At 28.6% G+C, this 26,292-nt stretch overlaps 1 protein-coding gene across 4 annotated transcripts; it reads left to right on the top strand.

The window, feature by feature from the left end:
- The first annotated feature begins 2,375 nt into the window (after positions 1 to 2,375).
- LOC103580436 (transcription termination factor 2) lies at positions 2,376 to 22,443 on the top strand. Of its 4 annotated transcripts, none has more exons than XM_053741903.1 (13): positions 2,376 to 2,435; positions 2,608 to 2,757; positions 2,859 to 2,968; positions 3,042 to 3,113; positions 3,190 to 3,437; positions 3,511 to 5,437; positions 8,106 to 8,225; positions 8,668 to 8,791; positions 17,496 to 17,688; positions 18,851 to 18,974; positions 19,090 to 19,233; positions 20,234 to 20,543; positions 21,429 to 22,443. In XM_053741903.1, exons 1-13 carry the CDS (start codon positions 2,389 to 2,391, stop codon positions 21,559 to 21,561), a joined length of 3,702 nt encoding a protein of 1,233 aa, XP_053597878.1. In that variant the 5' UTR covers positions 2,376 to 2,388; the 3' UTR covers positions 21,562 to 22,443. The 4 variants fall into 4 exon arrangements, with proteins under 4 accessions (XP_053597878.1, XP_008560397.2, XP_008560395.2 ...); XM_008562175.3 differs by having other exon boundaries at positions 2,572 to 2,757; positions 8,671 to 8,791; XM_008562173.3 differs by having other exon boundaries at positions 2,572 to 2,757.
- The last annotated feature ends 3,849 nt before the right edge of the window (positions 22,444 to 26,292 follow it).

The following is a 26,292-nucleotide window of genomic DNA, read 5'->3' as shown; positions in this document are numbered from 1 at the left end:
AATATTGGATTTTGAAAAATAGTTCACGGTTTTATCAAAACAAAATTAAAAAATCTAAGACTGTCGTTAATATATATAAAAAATTTGAAAAAATTTATGCGTTCGAAATTAGACAGAAAAATAAATTAAATTCTATTATTTAAACTATTTGAATTTCTACTGTGCGTATATTTTTATTTTATTTTACTTTCACTATCAGAGTAGAGTATTGCCATGAAGAGTTCACCGAAACTCATTTTTCTAACTACAATAGAACTGAATTGAATCATTGAGTGGTACACTTTGAGAATTGAACATTGAAAAGATGATTCAAACTTTTTATTTATTTTGTTTCGATTTACTTTATCCATTGCAATCCAAGTAATTGAAGATATCCATAACAATTTATCCAACAGAATAAAAATAAATAAATTTAAACACATAAATAAAATATAAAAGACGTCAATATAAAAAAAAAATATCAGGATTATTTTCGTTAGATTTTCAAAAGTACTTTCTTGACATTACCCTCAACTTTTATTCTCTCAATAAAAAGTATCAAGTTTTGTAAAAAATAAAACAAATACCGGAAACGATAATTATTTTCTTTCAATAACAAAAAAAATTATTTTTATTTATTTTCTTGTATAAACTTTTGAAAAAGTAATAAAAAATTACACTCGCAGTAAGTTTTCTTAAACTAAAAATACTTAGATATTTTTGTTACATTATTATTGTGAAAAATTTTAAGTATTATTATTATGAGTATTTTAATATCTTTTGTTTTCATATAAAAATTTAAATTCATAACTTTTATTGTTATTTCATAAATTTATCGGACTATTAAATTTTATTATTTCCAAAGCTATAAAAATTATTATAAATTTATTCATTAAATATATTTATTATGCACATAAATATATAAAACAATATTTTTAAATTTATTACATGGATAAAAAATTAATTAGTTATTTAATTAATTACTTAATTAAATTATTGTTGTTTTAAAAAAATTTATTTTATTGAAATAATCAATAATTTGATTGCCAGTTTAATAAACCACAATTGTATTGTTATCTGTATTTGTGGATAGTAAAATATATATAGATAGATATATAATATAGATGACACACTAATATTAATTTCCTAGCTGCATATACGTTCGGTTATGCAATATAATAATGCATTAATTAAAATTAATTAAAACTTAGTTCGGATGTTCAGAGCAAGTGTCGTTGTCATGACAGCACGTGTATTGTGACGTCAAAGTTGAATCGACTGTGATGCTAAATAATCCACAATAATATTAAATCTTGTATTCAAATTTCCAATTGCCAATATTATATATATATATATCATTTTTTTTTTTTTTTTTTTTTTTTTTTTTTTTTTTTTTTTTTTTTTTTTTTACTTAATAATATTATTCAGTTTATATTTAAGAAAGGAGGGGCAAAATATGATCCTGAAGTTGGCAGAAATTTATAAATTTTCGGATTTTTTTTTTTAACGAATTGAAAAAAACTCAAATAAAGAAAAACTAAAAATATGCTCATGTAGAAAATTTAAAAAGCCAGAAGTGCAATTTTTTTAAATTTATAATTTTTGAAAAATTCCAAAGATTAGTAAACGTCAGCTAACTTCAGTTTCGTGAATGTAGCAAACATTAGACAAATTTAAAATTTTAAATAAATAGAATAAATAATACAAAAAAAAATATTTATAAAAAATGCACTTATTAATTTTAAAATTTTTTAAAAATTTTATTTTATTAATTATTTAGTCTATTTATTTATAATTTTAAATTTGTCTAATGTCTACTACATTTACACTTATTCAAAAACTTAGTATTTCCCTAAATACCCCTTTTTGCCTCTCCCTCTCCCCAAAATAATTCCTCATTGTCAAAAATAAATTATATTAGATTCAAATCTATTTCGTAAGAATATATATAAGATTATATTTATATCTTATATTAAAATCTCATTTTTTTCTTTAGATGTCTATCTGCAGATCCACTGCAGTATTCATGACTGAATAATCTCTTGTCAATTCAATTTCCTAAATTCGATTTATACTACATATAATATATATCAATACTTTATAACCAATTTTTATTAAATTTAAAATTCAAAAATAACTTACATTTTAAATTTCAAATAAATCACCAAATTTCTTGAGTTAAAAAAAATAATTTTAAAAAAAGCGCGGGAATTATTTAAATAAATTAACCAATAGCGGGAACAAACAAAAAAATCCATCAACTTTTTTTATTCGTCATTTTCTCGCTGCTCGTAGAGCTGATTGGTTCATTTTAAATCTGAGCAACCAATTGCAAGCATTTAAAAAAAAAATTATCAAGGTTTCAAGGTTGGGAGACAAAAGAGTCAGTGTTAAGTCGGGTAACGAAATATGACAAGCTCAGTCTTGCTTACAAGTTGTCAAAGCAAATATATATTGTATTTAAATAAACATATATATATATATATATATATATATATATATATATATATATATATATATATATATATATCTACATATAAGAAAAACAATATATTTATTTTAAATTTATATTTATAATATAATTAAACTAAGTATCATGATGAATGATGATATATTATTAACCGGAAGTAAGAGAAAATTAAATAATCTTGAAAGTATGGAGGAAAATAAAAATAAAAAACGACGCGATAAAAATTACAATGAATATGGACGTGATTATTCAAAATTGTTAAATAACAGTTATATTATTGATAGTGATTCCGATGTCAGTGATCATGTGTAAGTATTTATTATTTTATTTATTTATATATTTATTGTGAGATTCAAATGCCAGTTTTTTAATTTTTTTTATTGGAAAATTGTTGAATTTTTTGCTGTAGTGAATTATCTGATTTTGATGCTGATGCTAATGAGACTGTTGAGGTTGAGGATAATCCTGAACCGAGTACGTCATCGTTCACTCATACTACTGATTCTAATAATCTTTACGGTAAATTTATTTTTATTATTTTAATAGTTTTATTTTTTATTAAAAAAAAAAAAATAACTATTAATTATTACAGATTCAGATAATGATTTTAAAGATTACGAAGTTCTAGATGAAGAATTTAAAAATGAAATGGATTTTAATTCCGGTAAAATATTCTTTAATTTTTTTTTATATAAAATCAATTTTTTTTATCTGAAAGACTTGAAATTATTTTTATTTAGACATTCACAACAATGATGTTAATGATAATGAAAATGAAGATGAAGATGAAGATGATCTTCATCAAAGCTCTGAGGACAACGATAATGATGATGATGATGATGATGAACTTAATCAAAGATTTGATATTAATAATATAAATATCTCATACGATTCATTCGAAGACACTTTCGATCCCACAATCACTGAAAAAACTGAAGAATTATTAAAACAGATTGAAAAAGTTGAAAAAGATGTCGCACGATCTAGAGTAAGTTATTTATTTAATTGAGTTTTACAATAAAAATCAAACGCGGTGTTTTCAAATGTAAAATAATTTTCAGCAATTGATCGAGAATTGTAACTTGGAGAAACTTCCCGACAAAGGTGAGCGTCAAAAGGACATTCTCGAGTTCAACGAGTCGGAATTAGTTCGTCTACGCAAAGAGTACGACCAAGTTCTCTCGAGCGCGACCGCAAATAACCAAAGCCATCACCCAGGGTCTCGACCATTCACGATGAACAAACTCCAAGTTCTCCATGGCACTCTGCTGTCTTGTCCAAGTGAAAACCAGCGTGAAAAAACTCCCGATGGCTTAAAGACGGCATTGAAACCTCACCAGGAGCATGCATTAGCCTGGTTACTCTGGCGTGAAGCCAAAAAACCACCCAGTGGTATCTTAGCTGACGATATGGGTCTGGGGAAAACCCTGACAATGATTTCCCTGATCGTTAAATCAAACGAGGATCATCTCGACTCGGACTCAGACGATAACGCATCAACAACTTCAACCTCCGTCCCAGATCCTCGGGTATCAACTGGATCAAAGGTTCAAGTCAAAGGTAAAACCCTCGTAATTTGTCCCGCATCATTACTACAGCAGTGGAAAAATGAAATCCAACATCACTGTCACGAAAACGTTTTACTCACTAAAATATATCACGGAACACAGCGTACCAACGATCGTCGTCTTTTATCACGTTACGATGTCATTATAACAACTTACAATCTCGTAGCACGTGAGTTTACACAAAAATCACCCTTTCAACCTGGCGTACTCTCTCGTATTAAATGGCAGCGCATAATCCTAGACGAGGCTCACATAATACGTAACCCCAAAAGCAGTTACTGTGAGTCCGTCTGCGACCTCATGGCCGAGCATCGGTGGGCATTGACCGGCACTCCAATTCACAATCGTCACGACGACCTTTACTCGATAATTAAATTTTTACGTCTCTCCCCTTTTGATGATTACCACACGTTCCGCAACGCCGTCGGCTGTCAAAGCGCTTCCGGCAATCAGCGACTCACAACCTTTATAAAAACTTTTATGTTGCGTCGCACAAAAGAAGACTTGCAGAACAAAGGAGACATGGAACGTTTACCCGATCGCACATCCGAAACAATAATTATTGAATTAGATTCTGAAGAGCGATCTGTTTACAATAAAGTGCTGGCTTACTCTAAGTCATTGTTTGCCGCGTTTTTGTTTATGAGAGCCAACAAAGCTGAAGGACTGGGTAGTTTTACTTATGATTCTATTGCTTCACAGTATGACAGAGCTTATGATGACAGTAGCCGTAAAGGAAATACTGCAAATACCAGGACCAGAGCTCGTGGAAGACCTAGAGGTGGTAGAGGCAGAGGTAGAGGAAGGGCTAGAGGAAGAGGGTCAGGATCAGCAATAACTGTTGATCACTTGCAGTTTTTAGCAGAACATACGCATGATTTGAAACACACAAGAATGGTTTGGATTCTTGTACTGATATTGAGACTACGTCAGTTATGTTGTCATCCATCGTTAATTCATGGACTGCTTGAAGAGACAGACATCAACACCATTGGCATTGACAAAGATGACAGCAAAGATATTGACATTAAAAAAATATCTGACATCACGAACATCAATAACGTCGATGGTGAAAATGATGAAAATGTTGGGCTGGGAAACAGCGAAGATTTGGTTGCGAGCAACCCAGTGTTCCAACGCAGCCGCAAGAGTTCAAAAGTCCGGGCGGTCATGGAACGAGTGGTGGAAATCCTCAAGACGAAAGATAAAATGATAATAGTGTCGCAGTGGACAGGATTTTTGAATGTGATCGCTGAAAATTTTCGCAGTTTACGCGATGCTAGGTACGCCATGTTCACCGGAGCAGTTAATGTCAAAGACCGACAGTCGGTCGTTAACGATTTCAATGACCCCGTCAGTGACACGAGGATCCTGCTGCTGTCATTGACTGCCGGTGGAGTTGGATTGAATCTCACTGGAGGTAATCACATATTTTTTGTTGACATTCACTGGAACCCGCAACTAGAGTGCCAGGCGCAGGATCGGATTTATCGGATGGGACAGACTAAAAAGGTCTTTGTTTATAAATTTATTACTAATGACACCATCGAAGAGAGGGTAAAAGAACTCCAGGATCACAAGCTGGCGTTGGCTTCCGCTATTTTAACTCCTGGCGCAGATCGATCCGGCAACCGGTTGACGCTTGAAGACTTACGGAAACTTTTCCGATAGATCTTATATTTATTTTCATGATTAAATATTAAATATATATATATATATATATATATATATATATATATATATATATATATATATATATATATATATATATATTTTTAAATGTTACAATGAATTATTGTATTGAGTAAAATAAAGTTTAAGATTTATTTTAATTTTTGAGAAGACATAAAAGATAGAGATTGATGATACTAGTAAATAAATTTAAAAGTAATATGTTTGAGTATTGGAAAGTAAATTTTTGTGCGAGAATTATCTGACAGCTGATCTGGTGCTCACAAATCACGAGCAACAAGCTAGAACAAATAACGTCGTAGTTGGGAATCGGTAATTGAATCACGCTTGGTGATATACCTTTTTTATATATACACTCGATTCGACGTTTGCGGTTTGATAAAATGAACCGAAAAAATTTTTTACATTATAATATTTAATTTAAAGTTGGTTTCAGTTTTGAAATTCGATACTCGATTCAATTGAATTCTATTTTATTCTATTGACTCAAAGCTAGAGCTTTAAATATTTATTCAATAAAAAAAGTTATTCAGACCTTTTTTGTTGAGAATTTAACGGTCTACAAAAAAGGTCGGAATGACTTAATACCCGAAATCGATAGTTTAAGCTCTAGAGGCTTTGAAAGCTCGTTTAACAATTTTTAGTCTCCAACAGTTCTAATAAAAATTAAAAAATAAAAATAAAAATAAAAATTACGACTTCAATAATAAAAGTATCGAAAAACTCACATGTACTTTTTTGAGCCCTTTAAATTCTATACAAAAAGTATACGGATTACTTTGGCTTAAAACAAATATTTTAAGTACCAAAAAACATTTTTTAGAATTTTTTTTTTATTTATCGCTTAATAAATTTTTTTATAAATTATCTTATTTTTTAATTTTAAAATTATTCCCGCGTTTTTTTTCCGAGCTGATAACTTCAAAGAGGACATTTCAGATGTGCAGAGAAATATTAAAAGTTTTTTTTTATTTTTATAGCAGATGAAAAGAATTTTTTTAGCATCGATTTAAAAAAAAAGAATTTTTTTTTTAAATTCTAATCTTTTTGAAAGTTACTGATATTTTTATATTTATTTAATTAAGTTTTCTTTTCCCTTTCATACGAAATTTAATTGAAATCTAAAAAAAAAAATAAATTAAATATAATTATTTAAATAAATTAATTTAGTTTTTAAAATTATATGCCGGCTTAATTAAAAGTTTGACTACTTAGTGAACTATCGAATTAATTTATCACTATACTTTGATAATTAAATCTGTTTAAATTTTGATCAACGATTGTTTTAGATGAAAAGCAAAAATAAACAAAAAAGAGTACAGGGAAATGGGAGGTATAAAAATGAAATGAAATGATGAGAAAAGAGCTTTTTAAAAAATACATATCCTTTGTGAATGAATTTACGAGCTCGATTCCCGTGTCCACTCATGTGTATCAAACAAATTCATATGATTTTTGTTTATTTATTTTTATTTACTCAAAATTTTTTTTTACTGTCTCTTATATTAAGCAGGTTTAATTCTTTCATACAAAATAATACCCTCGGGAATAAAATATGCAACCGGTTTATAAATAATTTTATAATTTTAAAAATTTTAATTTAAATAAAGCAACCAATAGCGAGACATCTAAGGGAATTTTCAAGTTTCAATAAATAATTTAATTATAAAACAGTGATATTAATTTTCAAAAATTTTAGTATCTCGCTATCGGTCTCGTCACCGTAAATAGAAAAAAAAAGTTCAAATAACGGACGGTATTTACTTCCGTGGTTAAAAAAAAATTTATAAAAATAACACGTAATAAATAATAATTTAAAGTTCAGGTCCTGTAATGATGGTAGAGCAATAGTCACGCGATATTTTCTTATTTTATCCATTAAAAAAATTATAAATAGTAATCCATTATAATGTAACGAGACAAAATATAGCTTTTATTTAAGGACACTCGTAAAAAGGTAATAACTTTGAATAAGAGCATTATTAAGACGAATGAACCAAAGGAAGTAGCAAAGATTTCATAATTCCTTTTCGGATCACGTAGCATCCTTTGTCTTGCTCACTTTATCGTCTTCTCTTATTTATTTGAGTGTACATAAGTCTGCTGACAAATCTTTAATAAAATAGACAAGATATGCTCCAGATGCTTCAGATATTTCATCCTCTTTATATCTATACGACATTTCTCACTTGAGAGATAATAAATACATGACACATATAAGGTCGCATCAATACCTCCAGCGATCTCTCCTCTTGCCTTTTAGAGTCTGTTGAGTCTGAGGTTTTATAGATCCTTGATGAATACAAATATATATATAAACATACCCTTGTCAATTTCATGTGGCAGGTTCTACTCAATCTGCTAAAAATAATTTTCTTCTTTTTCTTTTTTTTAAGGAAACGTTTTCGTGATTGCGGCTATTCTATTGGAGCGGCATCTTCAAAGTGTGGCGAATTATTTGATACTGTCATTAGCGGTCGCTGATTTATTAGTTGCTTGTCTAGTAATGCCTTTGGGTAAGTATTTTTTTTATCAATTCCCTACTTAATATATCAAATATTTCAATTTTACTTTAGGTCTATAAGATTTAAAAAATTTTTTTTCTTTCGCAAGACTCGGAAAAAAAATTTAAAGCCAGAAAAGTAGTAAAATTTTATTTTCGGGCGACAAAAGATCCAGGTAGTTAACATGAGGTCAAAATTTAGCTGATGACGGCCGAAAACTTGAAAATTTTCTGTTCTATATTGAGTTGAAATTTTTCCAAAAATTTCGGGGAATTTTCGGCCTCTTCTTGTAAATTCTAGGGCTTTGGCGTAATTTCGGCCAAATATTTTTATTTGAAAAATTAAATTTCTAATAATAATAAAAATTTAAAAAACAAATGAGAAGTTGTAAAAATAAAAATAGTAAACTTTAGAAACAAACATTTCAAATTTTTTAGTGTGTCATTGTTGACAGGAGCCGTGTACGAGGTATCCCACGAATGGACACTCGGTCCCGATATATGTGACATATGGACAAGTACTGATGTTTTATGTTGCACAGCATCAATTCTCCATCTCGTAGCAATTGCTTTAGACAGGTATGTATTTCAACTTCTTTTTTAATTTTTTTCCACAAACACTTTAATCAAACTTGCATCAAATTTAATCTGTCATACGTCTACTGAAATATCAGTCTTGATTTAACTTTTTTCATATTAAAATGAAATGTAATTATTAAATTGTCAGCTTGGCTAGCTTTCAATATCAATACCATTCAATATCATTCCCATTAATCTTTTTTATTAAAATCATTTTTAATTTAACCGTCAGTGTAGTTTGTAAGCAAATAATTCCCGCTGATTTAACATATTTCACATATACATATATATATTACCGTATAAATTTTATCATTACTGCCAACGATGATTAATTAGTATCCGCACATTAACATGAATATATTTGTAAACTTTCCCATTATCCTCGAAATCCTACCGTCTAGTAAACATCCTGAATTATTAATTTAATTCATTATTTTACATCAATACAAATGTTTTACTATCAACACATACATAAATATTCGCCAATTAATTTTGTTCCGGAAAAAAATTGAATATCCGAATAATCGAAGCCATGAAGCCAAACGATTATGTTTGAAATAATAATAGGCACTTAGGTAAATAGCTATTCCATAAATTTTAAGGTGACATTACTGCTGATGGCAAAGTGACGACATTATTTCGAAAAGTTATCATGTGTGTCGAGAAATCCATAGACTAATGGAACTGAGTACAGAAACACCAATCACTAAAATAAAGAGATAAATTATTCACATAAATCTATACATATATATATATATATATAGATGTATATGTAAATACACCATTCACAATTATATTCTATTCTTGTATATCGCCGAAGTTAATTCAACGGTATTGTCGAACAGTATTTCCAGATGTGTTAAATTACAGAATTAATTATTTAACAATCGTGAGTCTAAAGTTGATAAAATATGGATGAACTAAATATAATTACCGTGTAATCTAATAAACGATTATTATCATTGCTTATATACTATCGTGACGTATAGGAAATATTTCTTGGAATTTCGGTCCCCATTTTTTATTTTATAGAACAAAAATTTATTGGAATTTTTCGACTGACATTTCAATTTTTTAAAAAGTTTAACAGAAAAAAAATTCAAAATAATGTTTTAAAAAAATGAACTTTTTTGATAAAATTTTGGAGATGCCCCATTTCGCCCCTCCCTAGATGTATATAAATCGTAGTTGTTATAAAGATAGATAAAGTCAGAAATAACAAAGATTGCTTGCTCATATCTCACTCAACTTATACAGCCCTAAATTTTCACGCCGACTGTAAATATCGCGTGTGTTATACAATATAGAGGAATTGTATTATATCAACTGTTAACTATATATCCCGGCTAAAAAAAGGGGATTACGATTTACTAAATAACCACTAGTGAAAGATTAACTATTACTCTCTAGTATATAATTTACATTCATTTACTCCCTCGCTATCACCGATAAATATATACTACACGATAATATACACTTAGCACATCTTATAATTAACAAGTATATCATTATATCAATACAATAAAATCTTTATTATTTAATTTAAATAAAATATCATTTTTTTTACTCGGAAATTTTTCATTTTTTAATTGCGATAAAAATTATGCCGGCAATTTTCGAAATTCAAAAATTTTCAATTTATTTTATTGCGTGAGGGTATTTTTATTTGAGAAATAAAAGGTTGTTACCAAATATATACTGTTTCTGATATATATTTCAAATCCACGAGTTTTAAAATTAAAATTCTCAAGAGTACCATGAGCTTTAATTTATTTAGTTCTAAAATCTTGATGCAGATATTCTGAAACTAGAATACATATATTTTCCGAGCAATAAATTTTTATTTAACACTATTTCGTACTTTAATGTATATTTATTACAACATTAAAATATAAGTAGATTTGTAATATTCAAATCTCTATCGCGCATAAATTAAACTCCGTTATCTAAATACACATTATAGAGTCATAAAGTTAGACATTAAACTCTTGCAGTTTATATAAAATAAATGTATATTATCATATTGCAGTTATTCATATTTCATCTAATAACCGAAATTTAAAAGTCAGCCTCTTTATTACGAGTAATAAAATTTCGGCATTTTTCAGACATTTTCAATAAATTTCTATGATTTCAGTCAACTTTCAGCCATTTCTAATAAAATTTTTCAACTTTATCGCAATTTCGACAAAATTTGAACCTTTTTCAATAAAATTCTACAGTTTCCGCACGATTTCATTCAAAATCAACTTTTTCTGCGTATTTTGACCCCGGATTCTATTTTATCATCATTAAGATTTTTTTGTTTTTATATTCTCTCAAATGATAGCTGGGTTATTATTCTACGAAATAATTATTTATCAACAAAAAAGTCATTTTTTCAGGCGATCTATTTTTAAACTACTTTACCCTACATCTATACCAATAATATAAACGACTAATTTATGAATAATAATAATAATAATAGTGAAATTTATTTGAGTGAAATAACTTTGGTCGTTAAAAAAAGTGGACTTATTCAAGTCATTTATCGGTTTACACTCAAGTTATCGCAAGTTTGATCGCTTCAATCATACTTTCAAGTTGTAAGGACCTTTAAAAACTTTTTTTTAGTTATTTTTTTACATATTGCTGTAGCTGTACACCATAAAAGTGCAGAGAAGTAATGAGTAAAAGAGATAGTGTAGAGTAAAAAGGATCCTCGGAAAGGATCGCCCCAGAAAACGATTCCCTGATGAGCAATAAAATGAAAAATACTGTTATTATACTAGTCTTGTTTCAACTAACTATATATACAACCAAAAATAACATTACGCTATATTTTTTTAAGTAGAAATATTAATCAACCATTTATTAATCATGACTTTAATAATTTTAAATAATTTATCACAGTTGTGAAATGATAAAAATTTATTTTATACAAATTTTAGATACTGAAAAAAAAATGATAGAATTTTCTTAACGGTTCGAGTAACAATTGATGAATTACACGATAAATAACTTTAAAAAGTTTAAATCAAAGTAACCAACACAGAAGACAAGTTTATTTGAATTTTTCGACGATCGAAGTTTGGCTTAAAGTCAAATGAGAGAATTTAATTTAGTAGTACTGTCGTACTGCAGATAGCTTACATACGTAAAATAGTGGCTTAAGGAAGTTGTTAGTTTTTGTAATTGATTTGTAGGTTTCTGTTGGTTGCAGTACTTTTGTTTAATTCAAATAAGATTTATAAGTACTAAGTGATTGTATAAATTTTAAAATTACTCTGTACTAGAAATTTTTTGTATTTTATATTTTTTAATTGCAGTAATTTTTTTTTCTGACAATAGTTCATTTTTATAAACCGCGTAAAAATAAAAATAATTTTGATTACATATATTTTCCATATCCAAATTGAGCATATAAATCAAAATAACTCTATGTCGTTAAAGATGTTGAGACAAATTTGTTTTGAAATCGACAAATTTACGACGTGTGCATAATTCCCGTGTAATCCTTGGACTCCACTGGCCTTGTGTCGGTGTAAATAAAAAGATGAATGTACAGGAATTATAGTGAATAGATCCAGTAGTTTAGTAGAGGAGAGAGATATAGAAGCGTAAGCTCTGGTTGCTTGTACTTGCAAACATGTATAGGTACATGTCAAGCCCAGCTAATGCGTGTAATTCTGAAATATACGCTTGCAAGTAAAATGCAATTTACTCCACTCTCTCACTTTTTTCTCTTTCACTGACTGTTCTGCTCTGCACACACCAAACTAATTTATCAAAGTCGTTCGGGAAAATTCATCACACTTTTTATTATTCACACACAATTTTTACTATTTTCAACATCAGCTTAATTATTTTTACTTGCTTATGATTTCAAAAAATACTCGATCCTTAATTAAATTGATCCTCTTACATTTTCTAACTTACAAATATAATCATAATCGATCATGATTTATTATTTGAACTGCTATACGGAAACTCTGATTTGATTCTCTGAGTATCCTAAAGAAGCCCTAGAGAAAACACCGAGCCCTGAGTATGGATTGTTTACAGAAAAAAATTCCCTATTTTAACTTGTTTAATTTATCTATTTCAATTCGTGTCCATTTTGTCAAACGAAAAATAAAATTGATGAAAGTTTGCTAGTCTATTTTACTGCGAAAAGTTTCATATTCCGAATTCATCTCACAGTGAACTTCAATTTTCTGACCCATAACTTCGCTGAAGTCATTTCATATCTGGGATCATATTCTGAAGCATAAACTTGTTGCTTCGACATAACTTTTTTGCTTTAATCAAAAACAGCTTCTAGCATTTTATTAATTCATGAAAGAACGACTAGATTATTCAAAAATTTTTTATTTTCAGTAGTAAAATTTTTTTCAAATTTATGGGTTTGTATTTTATGAAGACTTAAAGCCAATATCTCGAAAATCGGATCATTCTCGTTCCCTACTGTGGTGTCGACACGTTTCGAACAAAGCAACCGAAGTCAGGGAAAATAAAAATAAAAACAGTTTTATTTTGCTGTAAATTAAATTCAAATGAACTTAAATAGTGTGAGACTTGTTTATTAGACTGGCCTCTTTAAAAAGTCTGCTTATAACACCAAACTTAAGTTTTATATCAACTAGACATGAGATTTAATCCGAGTGAATCAGTGAAAAATTTCAAAGCGAAAGTAGAAACGTTTCGCACTTAAGGCATGCGATAGTCAGGCAATTAAATAAATTTACAGGATTGATAAGCGGGACAAAAATAGAAAAGACTTTTTAACGTTCACATTAACGAAAAGATTCAAAATATATGTGTTAAATATTTAAACGATAACATTAGTAATATTTAGTACAAGTTGTTATCCCGCGGCAATAAATCATAAAGAATTTCAACCGAAAAACGTTTCTCGAGAGAAAAATAACTCGCAAAGTGAGAACAAAAGAACTCGATGAAACACTTAAGGCTGCGAGAATCGTAAAAGCCATTTGTTGTTTCTCCATTCTTGGTCTATGTCAACTCAACCAATTTTTTTCCACTTTTATTTATTTATCATTTTATGTTAATTCAAAATAGTTATCTGCGATCTCGTAAAACAAAAATAAATTTTCAAAAAAATCTAAACTAGTTTCCGTTACTTCTCCTATAATTAATATTTTCTGACATGTACATACTTTCGCACTTTTGTCTAATTCCTCAATAGAAAAATATTTAATGGTCAAATTAATTTATTTTAGTACCGCGCTGAAAATTTTTTTTTTACACAAAAGGAATTCAGTAAATGGTATGAAGCCATTCAATAGGCCATCGAATTAACTATAGTAAAATTTACATTCGTTCAACAATGTATTTCTATTGGTTAATCTATTGCCTATATATGTCTGATTAAAAATTCTTGTTCATTACAATTCATTGTCGATTACTCTGCTATTATTTGTAATCCCAATTTAATCTGATTAGATTTAAATATGTTTTATAACAAAATTTTTTTAAATTGCACACTTGAAAGCGAGATTCATTTTTTTATTCTTCTTTATTTAAAGAAATTTTTTTAGCATATACCAGCTTTCAAACCGAAATTATTACTTTTTTTCAACACATACTCGGTGTCCGCAATTAAATGAATAGTCCGCAGCTAAAATATATACAATCCAGCGGGAAATGAAGACACCTAAGCATTCAAATTCTATAGAATTCCTGAGAGGCGATTCTGATCAAAATTAAGGCGTCCGGATGCTTGATCTTGGGGGTATGACAAGTCTTCTGGAAGAACGTTAGCACATATTTTAAATTTTCATAGCGGGAAGTTCAAAATGAATAAAATCTAGACTTTGATAAAAAAAATAAATATCAATAATTGTCAATAGATACCAATAAGCAAGATAAACTGAAATCTTAAAAAAGTCGTGTTAAAAAAAATAGTGATTAATAATGAGGATTATCAAGAAGTAGGTCACCTTTATTAACTTATTCCATTTGCTTTAGCAATTTTAACGGAATACATTCACTTCCTCTATACAAGACTACATATTAAACTTCTCTCTCTTGCTAGCTTAATCTTCCCCTTTTTCTCTCGCTTCGTATGTCCCTTTGGCCAATGATGTATAATCCACCACGGGCGCTTTGCAAACACGCGGCTAGAATTATCTGTACGACATGAACGATGTCTGTTCCGTTAATGTGTTTTACTCTGCTGTGCATGCAATATATGTATATATTTACACAAATACCATTGAAAGCAACGTTGACGGGTTTGCAAGGACCAAAAGCCCTTTCTGTCCCCATAAACACAGACCAACATCTACCAACAAATAATTCAATAAACCCAGCACATAAAGGGCTAATGCTCTTCTTGCTCAAATATTGATACTTCACTTGCCGAAGATCTGTCAAGGGTGTAAATTTTCCTCACGTTAATTTCTCCATCCGTAATTCATTCCAACACGAATTATGCAACAATTAATGTGTCATTATAAATTTATAAATAATCGACGCTTTAATAAGTAATTTAACCGATAGAACAATGAAAAAAAAATATATTGGAGATCCAAGATGATTAATTTAGACGATAGCTTGGTAAATCAATATACGAACAGACAAAGTGCGCTGTGAGTGTGTGTGTGTGTGTATCGTAATAAATTTTACGAGCAAGTTGGTGCAAAGTTATAGCACGTCGAAGATTGATCGAAGATAAAGCGCTTGGTACAGCACATCCATTGTTACTTTGAATCACGGTGATCGTTCTTGAACGATCTAGGATGTGCTTTATGTTGGATACTCAGTGTGCATGACAATGTTGTTGCTTCGGTTTTGAATTACTGTTGCATTATTCATATTTTATGATTTGTAGTTCGACGTTAGTTCCAGTCTAAAAATTTCATTTTTTAATAAAGCATTACTATTATCATTCTATTAATTTACTAATATATTTTAGTTACTGACAATTTTGCTACAGGATCCCTTAATTTTTTTTTTTTTTGTCCAAAATCCTAATTTTTACGACTGTCTATAAACTTCAGATAAAAAGTACCAGATTGTTGTCAATTAAAAATTTTATTTCAGTTCATTCACAAGGAAAAGCTCAAATCACTTAGCCGTAAAAGTTAAAAATTTTCGCAAAAAATAAAGTTAAAAAGTTTACTAAATGTTTTAAGTAAATTATAACTTTTAATGCGAGTAATATTTTTAGTCTATCATTCAATAAAATGGAGATGGAAAGAACATAAGCTTTTTTTTTTCATTTTTAAAATTTTCAATAAAAAAAAAAACATTTATTTTTACTCGTTATAATTTAATAAGTAGTTAAAAACAAATAATTCGGTAATTTTATATTAATTAAAATTATGATCTCAGTAAAATAAAAATCTTGATAAATTACTGCGGCACTTGGAGTAGCCGGCACATAAATCTCATCATAAATCTTATGTACAGGTTTAACTGAAGTGTAAAATAAAATTTATAAAAGCAAAGGCCACGATTTGATTAATACCTTATATTATAACGCCATTTAAAATAATAATAATAGCAACAACATCATGGCGTTCGGTAGGAAATAACGAGCAGCAAATTAGGAATAAATAAATAGAATAAAAAAAAAAAGCAATTAGTTGTCATGAGCAGCGAGGATGAGACGAAAAAAGAGAATAATTTAAAAGAACATGACGGTCTTTCTATCTCAGTACAGAGGAGAGTCGAGGCAACAAGACTGGGTACAAGTAAATGCAATCAAACTGTCGATTCCACGAGTTGAACTTTCACATCACATTCTTTTTATATCCTGCTCACTTACAACCCTTCTCTAGAACAAAAAAAGAAGAGTAGGCAAAAAAAATATATAAAAAAGGAAAGCGGTAAACTTTATTCCCGCGTCTCTTGGAGATCCCTTTCATCAGCTCAAAAGCAAGGATCACTCAGTATTCAAATCAAGTTTCTCGTCCGAAAGACGTTTCCGCTGATACTCAAAAGCCAACGAAACTAGAGCGCAAACTAAGTCAATGAATCAAACGATTCCAATTGAAAGTACATCAAGACATACATATGTACAGTATATGTTTTGTAGATTGTATATAATATTCCTCTCTGGCAACTCCACGGCGTTATTTCATCAAATATGGAATATTTAATATACTCGTCTTGACTGAAATTCAATCGACAAAGATTTATTTTACGTCAATTTTATATTAAATCATTATTTCGGGTCGTAACTGTGGCATTTCTCCCAGAAAATGAATAATAGTGTGTATTGTCACTATTTATCAATGCACTGACTAAAAAGTATATGAAATGTTATAAAGAACTCTGCAAAGAATTCAGGTTGAAAATTTATCCAAAAGTACCACTCGAGATCATTATCGAGCCTATTTTCTATACCAAAATTACTCACCAAGTTCTCTCCGAACAAAAACACTCAAAAATCTGTAAAATGATAAATAAAGTCAATACTTGGCAATGAAAACGTTTATACACAAACTTAAATTCACTTAATCTCCATAACAATGCATCTATTATCTTATCGCAAACAGACCTAACGATTCCATCTTCATCCTGCTAAATTCCTCATCAATTCCAAAACCCGACAATTAATTATAAACCTCAACAAATATAATTTACTATAATAACATGAAAATCTGCGTACTAGAACTGTACCGCTCTAATATGTTAAACCCGTCTTGAGGTAGACTAGATTCGTTAATACAAATACAACATGATTTTATTACAGATACTGGTCGGTAACAAATGTCGACTACATACATCACAGAACGGCAAAACGAATTGGAATAATGATTGCCGTGGTTTGGTTCGTTGCATTTCTAGTTTGCATAGCTCCGCTTCTTGGCTGGAAAGATCCTCACTGGAATACGAGAATTGAGGTGGATAAAACGTGTCTTGTCAGTCAAGATATCGGTTATCAGGTATGCTAACTACCCTATACTCTTATATTCCCGATAAACATAAAAAAACATCTGATCGATCTGATTCCTCATCCCTATTTCTCACCCAAGTTAAATCAGCTCATAAAAATTATATTATTTTTTTAAATTTCAAAAACTCCCGCCATAATTTTCCGTCGATTTGAATAAAGAAATTTCTGTAATTATTTTTAAAAGTATGACTTTATTACTTTAGACTCGTTTATAATTGAGTGGCTTGAAAAATAAACTGACGTTATTCGAGTTTATTAAGCCGGCGACACCGACACGCGTACGGTGAAACGACCTGTCAATCAAAATCGTTCAAAAGTTTACTCATACTTTTTTAGCCATTTAAATATTTAATCCCTCGGGTTATTCAAATCTAGTCTTACTTATGTAATGATTCATTAATTTAGATAAAAATTGCACGTAAAACCTGATTGGTTGTTGGGTCTGGCTTAAAAAAATCTAAATAAAATTCTCCATTATTCTACTCTATTACAATTTGAATAAACCGAAAAAAATAAATTAGCATCGTAAACTTTCTCAATACTTTTTAATTCGAAGCTTAAAAAAAATCGCACGGTCATAATTTTTTTTTTGAGTTTTATTTATAAAAAAAGTTTAACACGCTTTAAATTAAAATTTTTTATTCATTTTAACGATTTATCTTTTGTATGCAAATACTTTAGTTTTAATTTTCAATTTAACGATACTCTAGAGTATTCAATAAAACGATTTTAAAATATATATATATATGATCTAAATTTATCAATTAAAAATATATTTATTTCATCAGTCTATTATTTATTCATATACATTTCAAATTTATCGTCATTGAGTAGAATAATCCGTTGTTTTAAAACTTTTATTTCCCATTCAATACAACAGTCAACTCATAAATTTACTACAATATTTTATTTATGGCAATTAAACTCCACAATCACCGGTAAAAGAATATATATGTATACATTTATTGTACCATACTAATTAGTATAGTAGGAAAAATAATCTGCAAATCGGTTGCGCGACTAATTAACGATAATTGTCATTAAATTTCTTTATGCAAAAGTGACCCGAGTAATTATAAAAAAAATAAAGGCACCTAAAAAAAGTATAATGGGGTGATGAAAAACATTAATGTATGTATGTATGTTCGCAGATATTTGCAACAGTATCATCATTTTATCTTCCACTTTTGGTCATTCTCATTCTGTACTGGAGGATACTCCAGACAGCGCGAAAGCGCATTCGCAGAAGAGTCGGGCAACCGATCAATGCCCAAGGTACTCTCAAATATTCAATGTATATATGACATGTGTCAAAAAATAAATAAATATATAATTTAAAATGTAAAAAAAATTAAAAAAAAAAATTTTTTTATTTTTTCTTGGATACCAGGTGCGACGAAGACTATGGAATGCAAAACTAAGTCAATGGACAGTGGTCACGCAGTCGGGGATGCTTTGGCACAAGCCCAAGTATCTGGTGGAATCGCGGCAGCGGTTGTAACTGTTATTGGAAGACCACTCCCAACGATTTCCGGTAAGTGACACTGGGTACTTTATTTATTGGACAAAGTTATCTATCAAGTAGATTTCAATTGCGCTTTTCTTCGGGGTCTCAAAAATTTATTTTCATAAAAGTATGTCTTATTAACACGAACAATTGGAATGAATCCAAAGATTTTTACGGAAAAAAAAATTACTACACATAGAGAAAACTCTCCAATAAATTTAAAAAAACTACATTTTTTGCGACCTCACTGTAGAATAATTTTAAATTTACTTTGCTTTGTCTTTATAGATTTTCAATTTCCTGTTTTAAAGTATAGCAAATATTTTTCATCAATCTATTTTTTTTTTTTTTTTTTTTTTTTTGTATAAATATTGTTAAAACATTTATATTTATATAAATTTTCGATCAATTGGCGCATGGCATATTCCATAAAAATAGTATAAATATACGAAATAACCAGGAGAATATGTATCGGCCCGAGTGTAGCAGAAGCGTACGTGGCGAAGCGATGACATTCGACATTCGAATGTCAGCAAACATACCACTAATACTATACATATTGCAATATTTCTTCATTTATATACCATCGACATACTTCATGTGGTACATTCATATCTATTATTCATGATTCATGATCCACGCAATGTAGGATACTGATCCTCGACCAAAGATGCCTCGATCGACACCCGACAACTACATAAAATCCATTAAAATACTTAATTTTAATAACATATATAAATATATATACAAATAGATAATAATTTTTTTTCTGTAGCTTTACATTATTCTTATCTAATATCACCATTACGTAACGCAACCAATTGATAATTTAACCGAATCTCTTTATATAACAAACAAGCAATGAAAAAGTATATTCTGGAATCAAATTTCAGGCAACCTAATCTTGTGTAATATGCTGTCACATGCTCAAATCTAGATACTTAATATATATTCTGCACGATAAGATATGCCGTTACAATATATATATATATATGTATTTACGTATACTTTGTATGTGTGGTTATAGAAACAACAACAACGGCTTTCACAACAGTAAGCTCAAATAATACATCACCGGAAAAAACTTCATATCACAATGGTTTGGAACCAGAGCCATCAACTATGGATGCGTCGCCAGCAAAACCAGCAGTTGTGATACGTAAAAAAAAAAAAGCTGCTGAATCTAAACGAGAACGCAAAGCTGCTAAAACACTATCTATTATTACTGGGGCTTTTATTGTTTGTTGGTTACCATTTTTTGTGATAGCAATACTGTTACCTGTCTGTCAAACGTGCAATATCAACGTCTACCTTATTGCATTCTTCCAATGGCTTGGGTACGTACTTATAATTAACTGTTTAGTCATTTATAGTTCATTCAGGGGTTAGATGGGTTACAGTCAAGTATAAATAGCAAGGCAACGGAATTTAAATTAACCCTACGGTAGCCATACGCTGCTACGTTATTTGCTGAGTAGGGGTGGGGGTAAGACCGATGCCAGCGCGCTGTGGATGAATGCGGAAGTTGCAGAAGGTCTTTTTTTTTAATTTTTATTAATAAATAATATTCAAATTAACGAATTAGTGTGTAAAAGACGCCATATTGATACGCGGCATTCATGTTATTTAATATTAAATTTTTTTCAATCCCTGTACTGTGAAAAAAATACTAAATAGGCGGGATATTGTATAAACTTTGAATATTTAATTATTTCATATACATAATAAGAAAAAAATTACTTGGTAGTTGCAATCAGTAGTTTAGTAACTTGTGTAATGTTATACGTGGTATAATACATTTTTTATTAAACAGAAGAAAAACCCATTAAAACGTGACTTGTAACAATAATCATAACTGTAGCATAGTTCCAGTGCTTAGCAGAGTACTAGATATAAACTTTAATAAATAAAACGTGTTTTTCATAATATATTTATTTTAGTTTCTTAGGAGATGATTTTTTATCTTCTGCACTCAGTACAATCTTCATTGCATTGCGCACTGAATGAGAACTTTGTCCGCATTTATTCTCTTGAACAAATAAAATTTTCTAAAAAATAATAACGTAGATTGCTAGATTATAAAGTATTTCATTAAGCCGCCATCTTTATTTTCCGTTTAGTCTTTTTATTTGAGAGAAAATCCTGGACAAAAATAACAGTAAACTCATCTTAAAACAAAATAAAAATGAAATAAGTTTATAAAGGTAACAATAACTTTACAGGTACTTCAATTCAACGTTAAATCCAGCAATCTACACAGTATTTTCACCAGAGTTTCGAAGTGCTTTTAAGAAATTACTTTGCCGAAGACGCAGAGCTGTCGGCAGGCGAATGGGTGTGCGACACTACATGTAGGATTGGGTGTAGGGTGGAGGCAATAGCTCTCGCGTGCTTTACAGATCCGATCCTCCCACTGTATCATTTGCATTAACACGTTCTACTGTTATTTTTTAATTCATTATTATTCTTTAAACATTTCAAAAAATTATAATGGAAAAGATGCTGTGCTTTAAAAAAATGTTTTTCATTTTTCATAATACAAATCAACAATTTTCCTATATTTTATCAAAATATGTAGAAAAGATAGCTTATAAATTCCGTTATTTTATTCGAAGCGTCCTCTGTCTTATTAATTTAAAAATTCAAAATCATATAAATATATAGTGTTCGGAAATTTTTCGGGCTTGCTCGAAACAGTCGAACACATCATTAAAAAAAAAGTATTGTTTTCATATTTTTTAAAATAAATTTTAAAAACCAGTGCGGCAACTTTTCCACCCAACCTAAAATAAATATATAAAAGCAATAGTACACTAATTAATATTTTAATCACCGGAAAAATAATAACCAATCACGAACCATAAAGAATATCAAGTTTAATAAGTATACAATATTTTTATAACAGAAGTATATGAGTAATAATAAATAATAATGATTATTTAATGTTATATATATATACATATATTTATTATTTATTAAGCACTATGAACAACGAGAGTCTGTAAGACACGTGACGTAGCTATAGTATGTGCAGTACAAACTGTTGCACAAAGTTGTGGCTTCCTACCCTACCCCATATCCCATATATATAAATATATATGTATAGAGTATACCTTTGTAACGAAAATGACGTAATATCCTAACCTATGGCTTTATTTTACGCTTACGTCCAAAAACTTGTACTTTGTACAAACTAAATTTAACACCAAAGTTAATACTAAACAATCTAATGACATTTTCATTGTTCTCATTACTATGTTTATATTTCATTGGTGCTCGTACATAATAATATAAGTATTGACGTATCGCAATATATAAAAAAAAAAAACCTATAATGTTTTAAATGACTGACTAAAATCTGTAAATAAAATAAATGCGACAAAATAATTTTATTTTGTTAAATTTAATTTTTTTAAATCATGTATATATTAAATATATTATTTTATATCTACTCGTGCAATATAATTTAATATATTGATTTAGCGCAGACTTTCTAATACTAAAATAAATTACTTTATCTAACTGATGCTAATTAATTTATAAAAAATTAAAAAATTAATTGCCAAAGCTAAGAATTTTTTTCGGAATGATGTCAATTAATATTTAAAATTTTATTTTAATTTATAACTCAGGTGAGTGCGGTTTAAATAAGCACAACACTGCCATTAATTTTATCTATGGGAAAATGGGCCACGTGGGAATTTATTATTTATTTATTTAAATATTGAGAGGTCAGTATGGTCGGACAGAATTTGATAACAAATGCCCATTATTTATGCAGCATAATTATCGATAAATCTTGTCTTCGGGTACATCTCATTCCTCTGGTATGATATTGAGATAACATACCATGCAAACAAGCATACTTCAATGAAATATAGATTAGTGTCGAGGTTATTTATCGCTGATTACACCTAAACTTGTCCTACAGAGAGAATGAACTTCGGAAACCGCTCCCACTACCGAACATTTATAAACTGCGCATGCGCAAAAAACTGGGGGAATATTTTCGCCTAGAGTGGGAGTAAAAACCAAAAACACCCGAAGTATTTTCTCTTGTTTGGACAATTTATTCCCTAAATCGATATATACAAAATCTATAAATATTTTAGTGTCTGCAATTAAATATTTGAAACCAGACTGACCTCAGTATTTTTCTTGTATTGAAAATATTTGTCTTACCGCAACAATTAAATTAAATTAGTGAATCGTTTTTATAAAAAAGGAAACAAAAATTTTATCTTGACACCGGAAAAAGATATTAAAAAAAAAAAAATATGAAACAGTAATTGTAAGTCCAACAGCAATCAACGTCAGAGTGTTGGTAGCAAGTGGTTGTAACTTTTTTTCGTTTTTTTTTTATTCTTGAGTTTTTTAATAGTTTAGAAACTGCTGTTACTTTAAAAAAGTTATTTTTATTATTTTTCCGTTTCATTTAATTTATTTAACTTTATTTTTTAATTTTTTCTTCCTCTTATATTTTTTTGTTGGGTATTGTCTAATTTTTTTTTTTTCGCTTGACTGCAACGGCTACGGAGAACAAAATCCGCTGACTTGTTATTTACGTCAAAGAACTGTCAGTGGAAAATTTAATCGTGGAAAGCATTTACCTATATGTATACCTACCCTATTTACTTTGTCTAGAGTAGGGTCACTTGTCTAAGTATCACTATAAAGTTCAAACTCATAAATAAAAACAAGTTGGCATAAAAATTTTGTTTTTTTTTTTCAAAATATTTAATGATATCTTAACTTTTTAAAAAATATGCGCTGAATCATTCGACAGTTTATTAATTTTTTTTTTTTCAAATGAAAGCAAAAAAAAATGTCTTTCAGTAAATGATAATAATAATTATGTTATTATTTAATAAAAATAAATAAAAAACTGTAAATATGTAAAATATATATTACAATTAATACTCATATGGAAATAAGAGTGAAATATGAAAATAAATATAAATTTTTTTTTTGAATTAAATTTGAAAAAATCAAAATTATTTTTTGGCGTCTACTCTTCTCTTAATTGTAAAAAAAAAAATGAATAAATTATCGAAATCAAAATCCACAGTAATTTTTTTTTTTTTAATTAAATAAATGTTTGATTCCGTATTTTAGATATCAACGATAAAATTGTAACAAAATCATCTGTACCCATTAATCTAAGGACCAAAAAAATTGTTTGTAAACAAACAATCAAACACTGAATCAAAGATATTAAAAAAATCCCTAAAGATTCTAAAAAAATCTGTTTTAAAACGCTTATATAGTTAAATAATTATCTCTAATGACTAATGAACCTTAAGAATTTAATTTGTAAAATCCGTTCAATAGCGTAATGATCCTGGGAAATATCAAGCGACAAAAGAAACGTGCCTATTAAACGAGACTAAACGTTTCATATATACAAATATAGATATATGTCCCGTGAATAAGAAATAGTCGAAATGAGTACGGAGGGTGAGAAATAATAACATATTATTATTTTATTCGCCGCACGGCACGTTATAAAAATATTTAATAAATATAATAAAAGATTGTTTGCACTGTAAAAAATCGAAAGTGAATGCGGATTTTATTTAAATTCTAATTCACTCCCCAACTCGGAGTTCTGGAGTTTAATAAAAAAATACTCCGCATACGGGGTAAGTAGGAAGTTTGTTTATATCCAGCGGAGAGATCTGGATTTTTTTAAAAATTCAAATTAACTCCGATTCGAAGTTTTTATATAAAAATAAACTCCGGAGTGAATTTTACTCCCAGGGGATTGAATAAATACTCAGTCATCCGCTTCGCATTCACGATTTTTTTTAAACTTCAGAACTCTGAATGACGGAATGGATTTGGATGAAATAAAATCCACAATCCCTTCAAATTGACTCTCGATTTTTTGCAGTGTATATATATATATAAAATATATATGTTTCGTTGTATTTTCCTTTACTAAAAATATTAAAAATCTACGTCTGTTAAATGTCTCGAGTTTGAACTTACCTCTGACATTCGACGCTATCTTGTTATAAAAAAAAAAATATGTGGAGTTTAATAATAAAGATAAAATATATATCAAATAAATATATAAATAATAAATATATTTAACCTGCTTCAGGAATTAATAATAATCTAGATTAAATCAATGGCAATAAATAAGGAAATGTCATAATATTTAAATTCGTAAAAAAATGATTAATAAAAAAAACGAATTATTAATTAAAAAAAAATATACATATATTACAATTAAAATAAAAATCAATTAATAATAGTTATAAAAAAATGTTTATATCATTCTAAAGTGTACCTTTTGTGTGTGTGTGTGTGTTAAAAATATATTATATAATTTATTTTTACTGGCATTTTAATGGAATAGTATCTCTTTGTATACTAAATGTGAATAAATAATAAATATAAATATATGTTACATTAATTAATATTAATATCAATAATGTATATATGAGAATTTAATATTACAAGTCATTGGATTTATTAAATCAGTTATCCTCAGTAAAAAAAATCCATAGGCCGTAGTATTGAATTTATTTGTAGCGCGCGTGTTTCAAATTTTAGTAATAAAATTCATACAAAAATTCTTCATTTCAAAATTCAAAATTTATGGGTTCCGATATGAAAATTTTTGCGCTTTAAAAAAAATGGAATTGCAAAATTTTTTACTGAGGAAATCGATTGCCTTTTTTTTGCAATTACGTAATTTATTGTTAATTTAATTTTATTTTATAAACTGAATTGTAATTTATTTGTTAATAATTTATTTATGTATATAATAAAAGATAATTGAATTTTAAAAGTGTGTTGACTTTTATTAAGTTTTTTGTTTTAATTTTGAGTAAAAAAAATCCTTAGACTGTAAAATATAAAATATTAAACTAAATCTTAAAAATCGCTATAAAACAAATAAAAAAATTAAATTTTCAATTTCCCAAGCGGAAAGTTAAAAAATTATAGCCAGGATATGATATAAAAACACACCCTTTTTCGAAACGATAGCTGAAAATAATACTGCTCCCGGGAAAATTGTTTTTCCCTTGATCGCCAATGGATCATAGAGCTTTTGATTACTCTTTTTTATTTTTC

Source organism: Microplitis demolitor, chromosome 9, assembly GCF_026212275.2.
Source record: "Microplitis demolitor isolate Queensland-Clemson2020A chromosome 9, iyMicDemo2.1a, whole genome shotgun sequence".
Classification (NCBI taxonomy): Eukaryota; Metazoa; Arthropoda; class Insecta; order Hymenoptera; family Braconidae; genus Microplitis; species Microplitis demolitor.
Note: the sequence above shows the minus strand (reverse complement) of the source record. Positions and strands in the feature narration are given on the sequence as shown.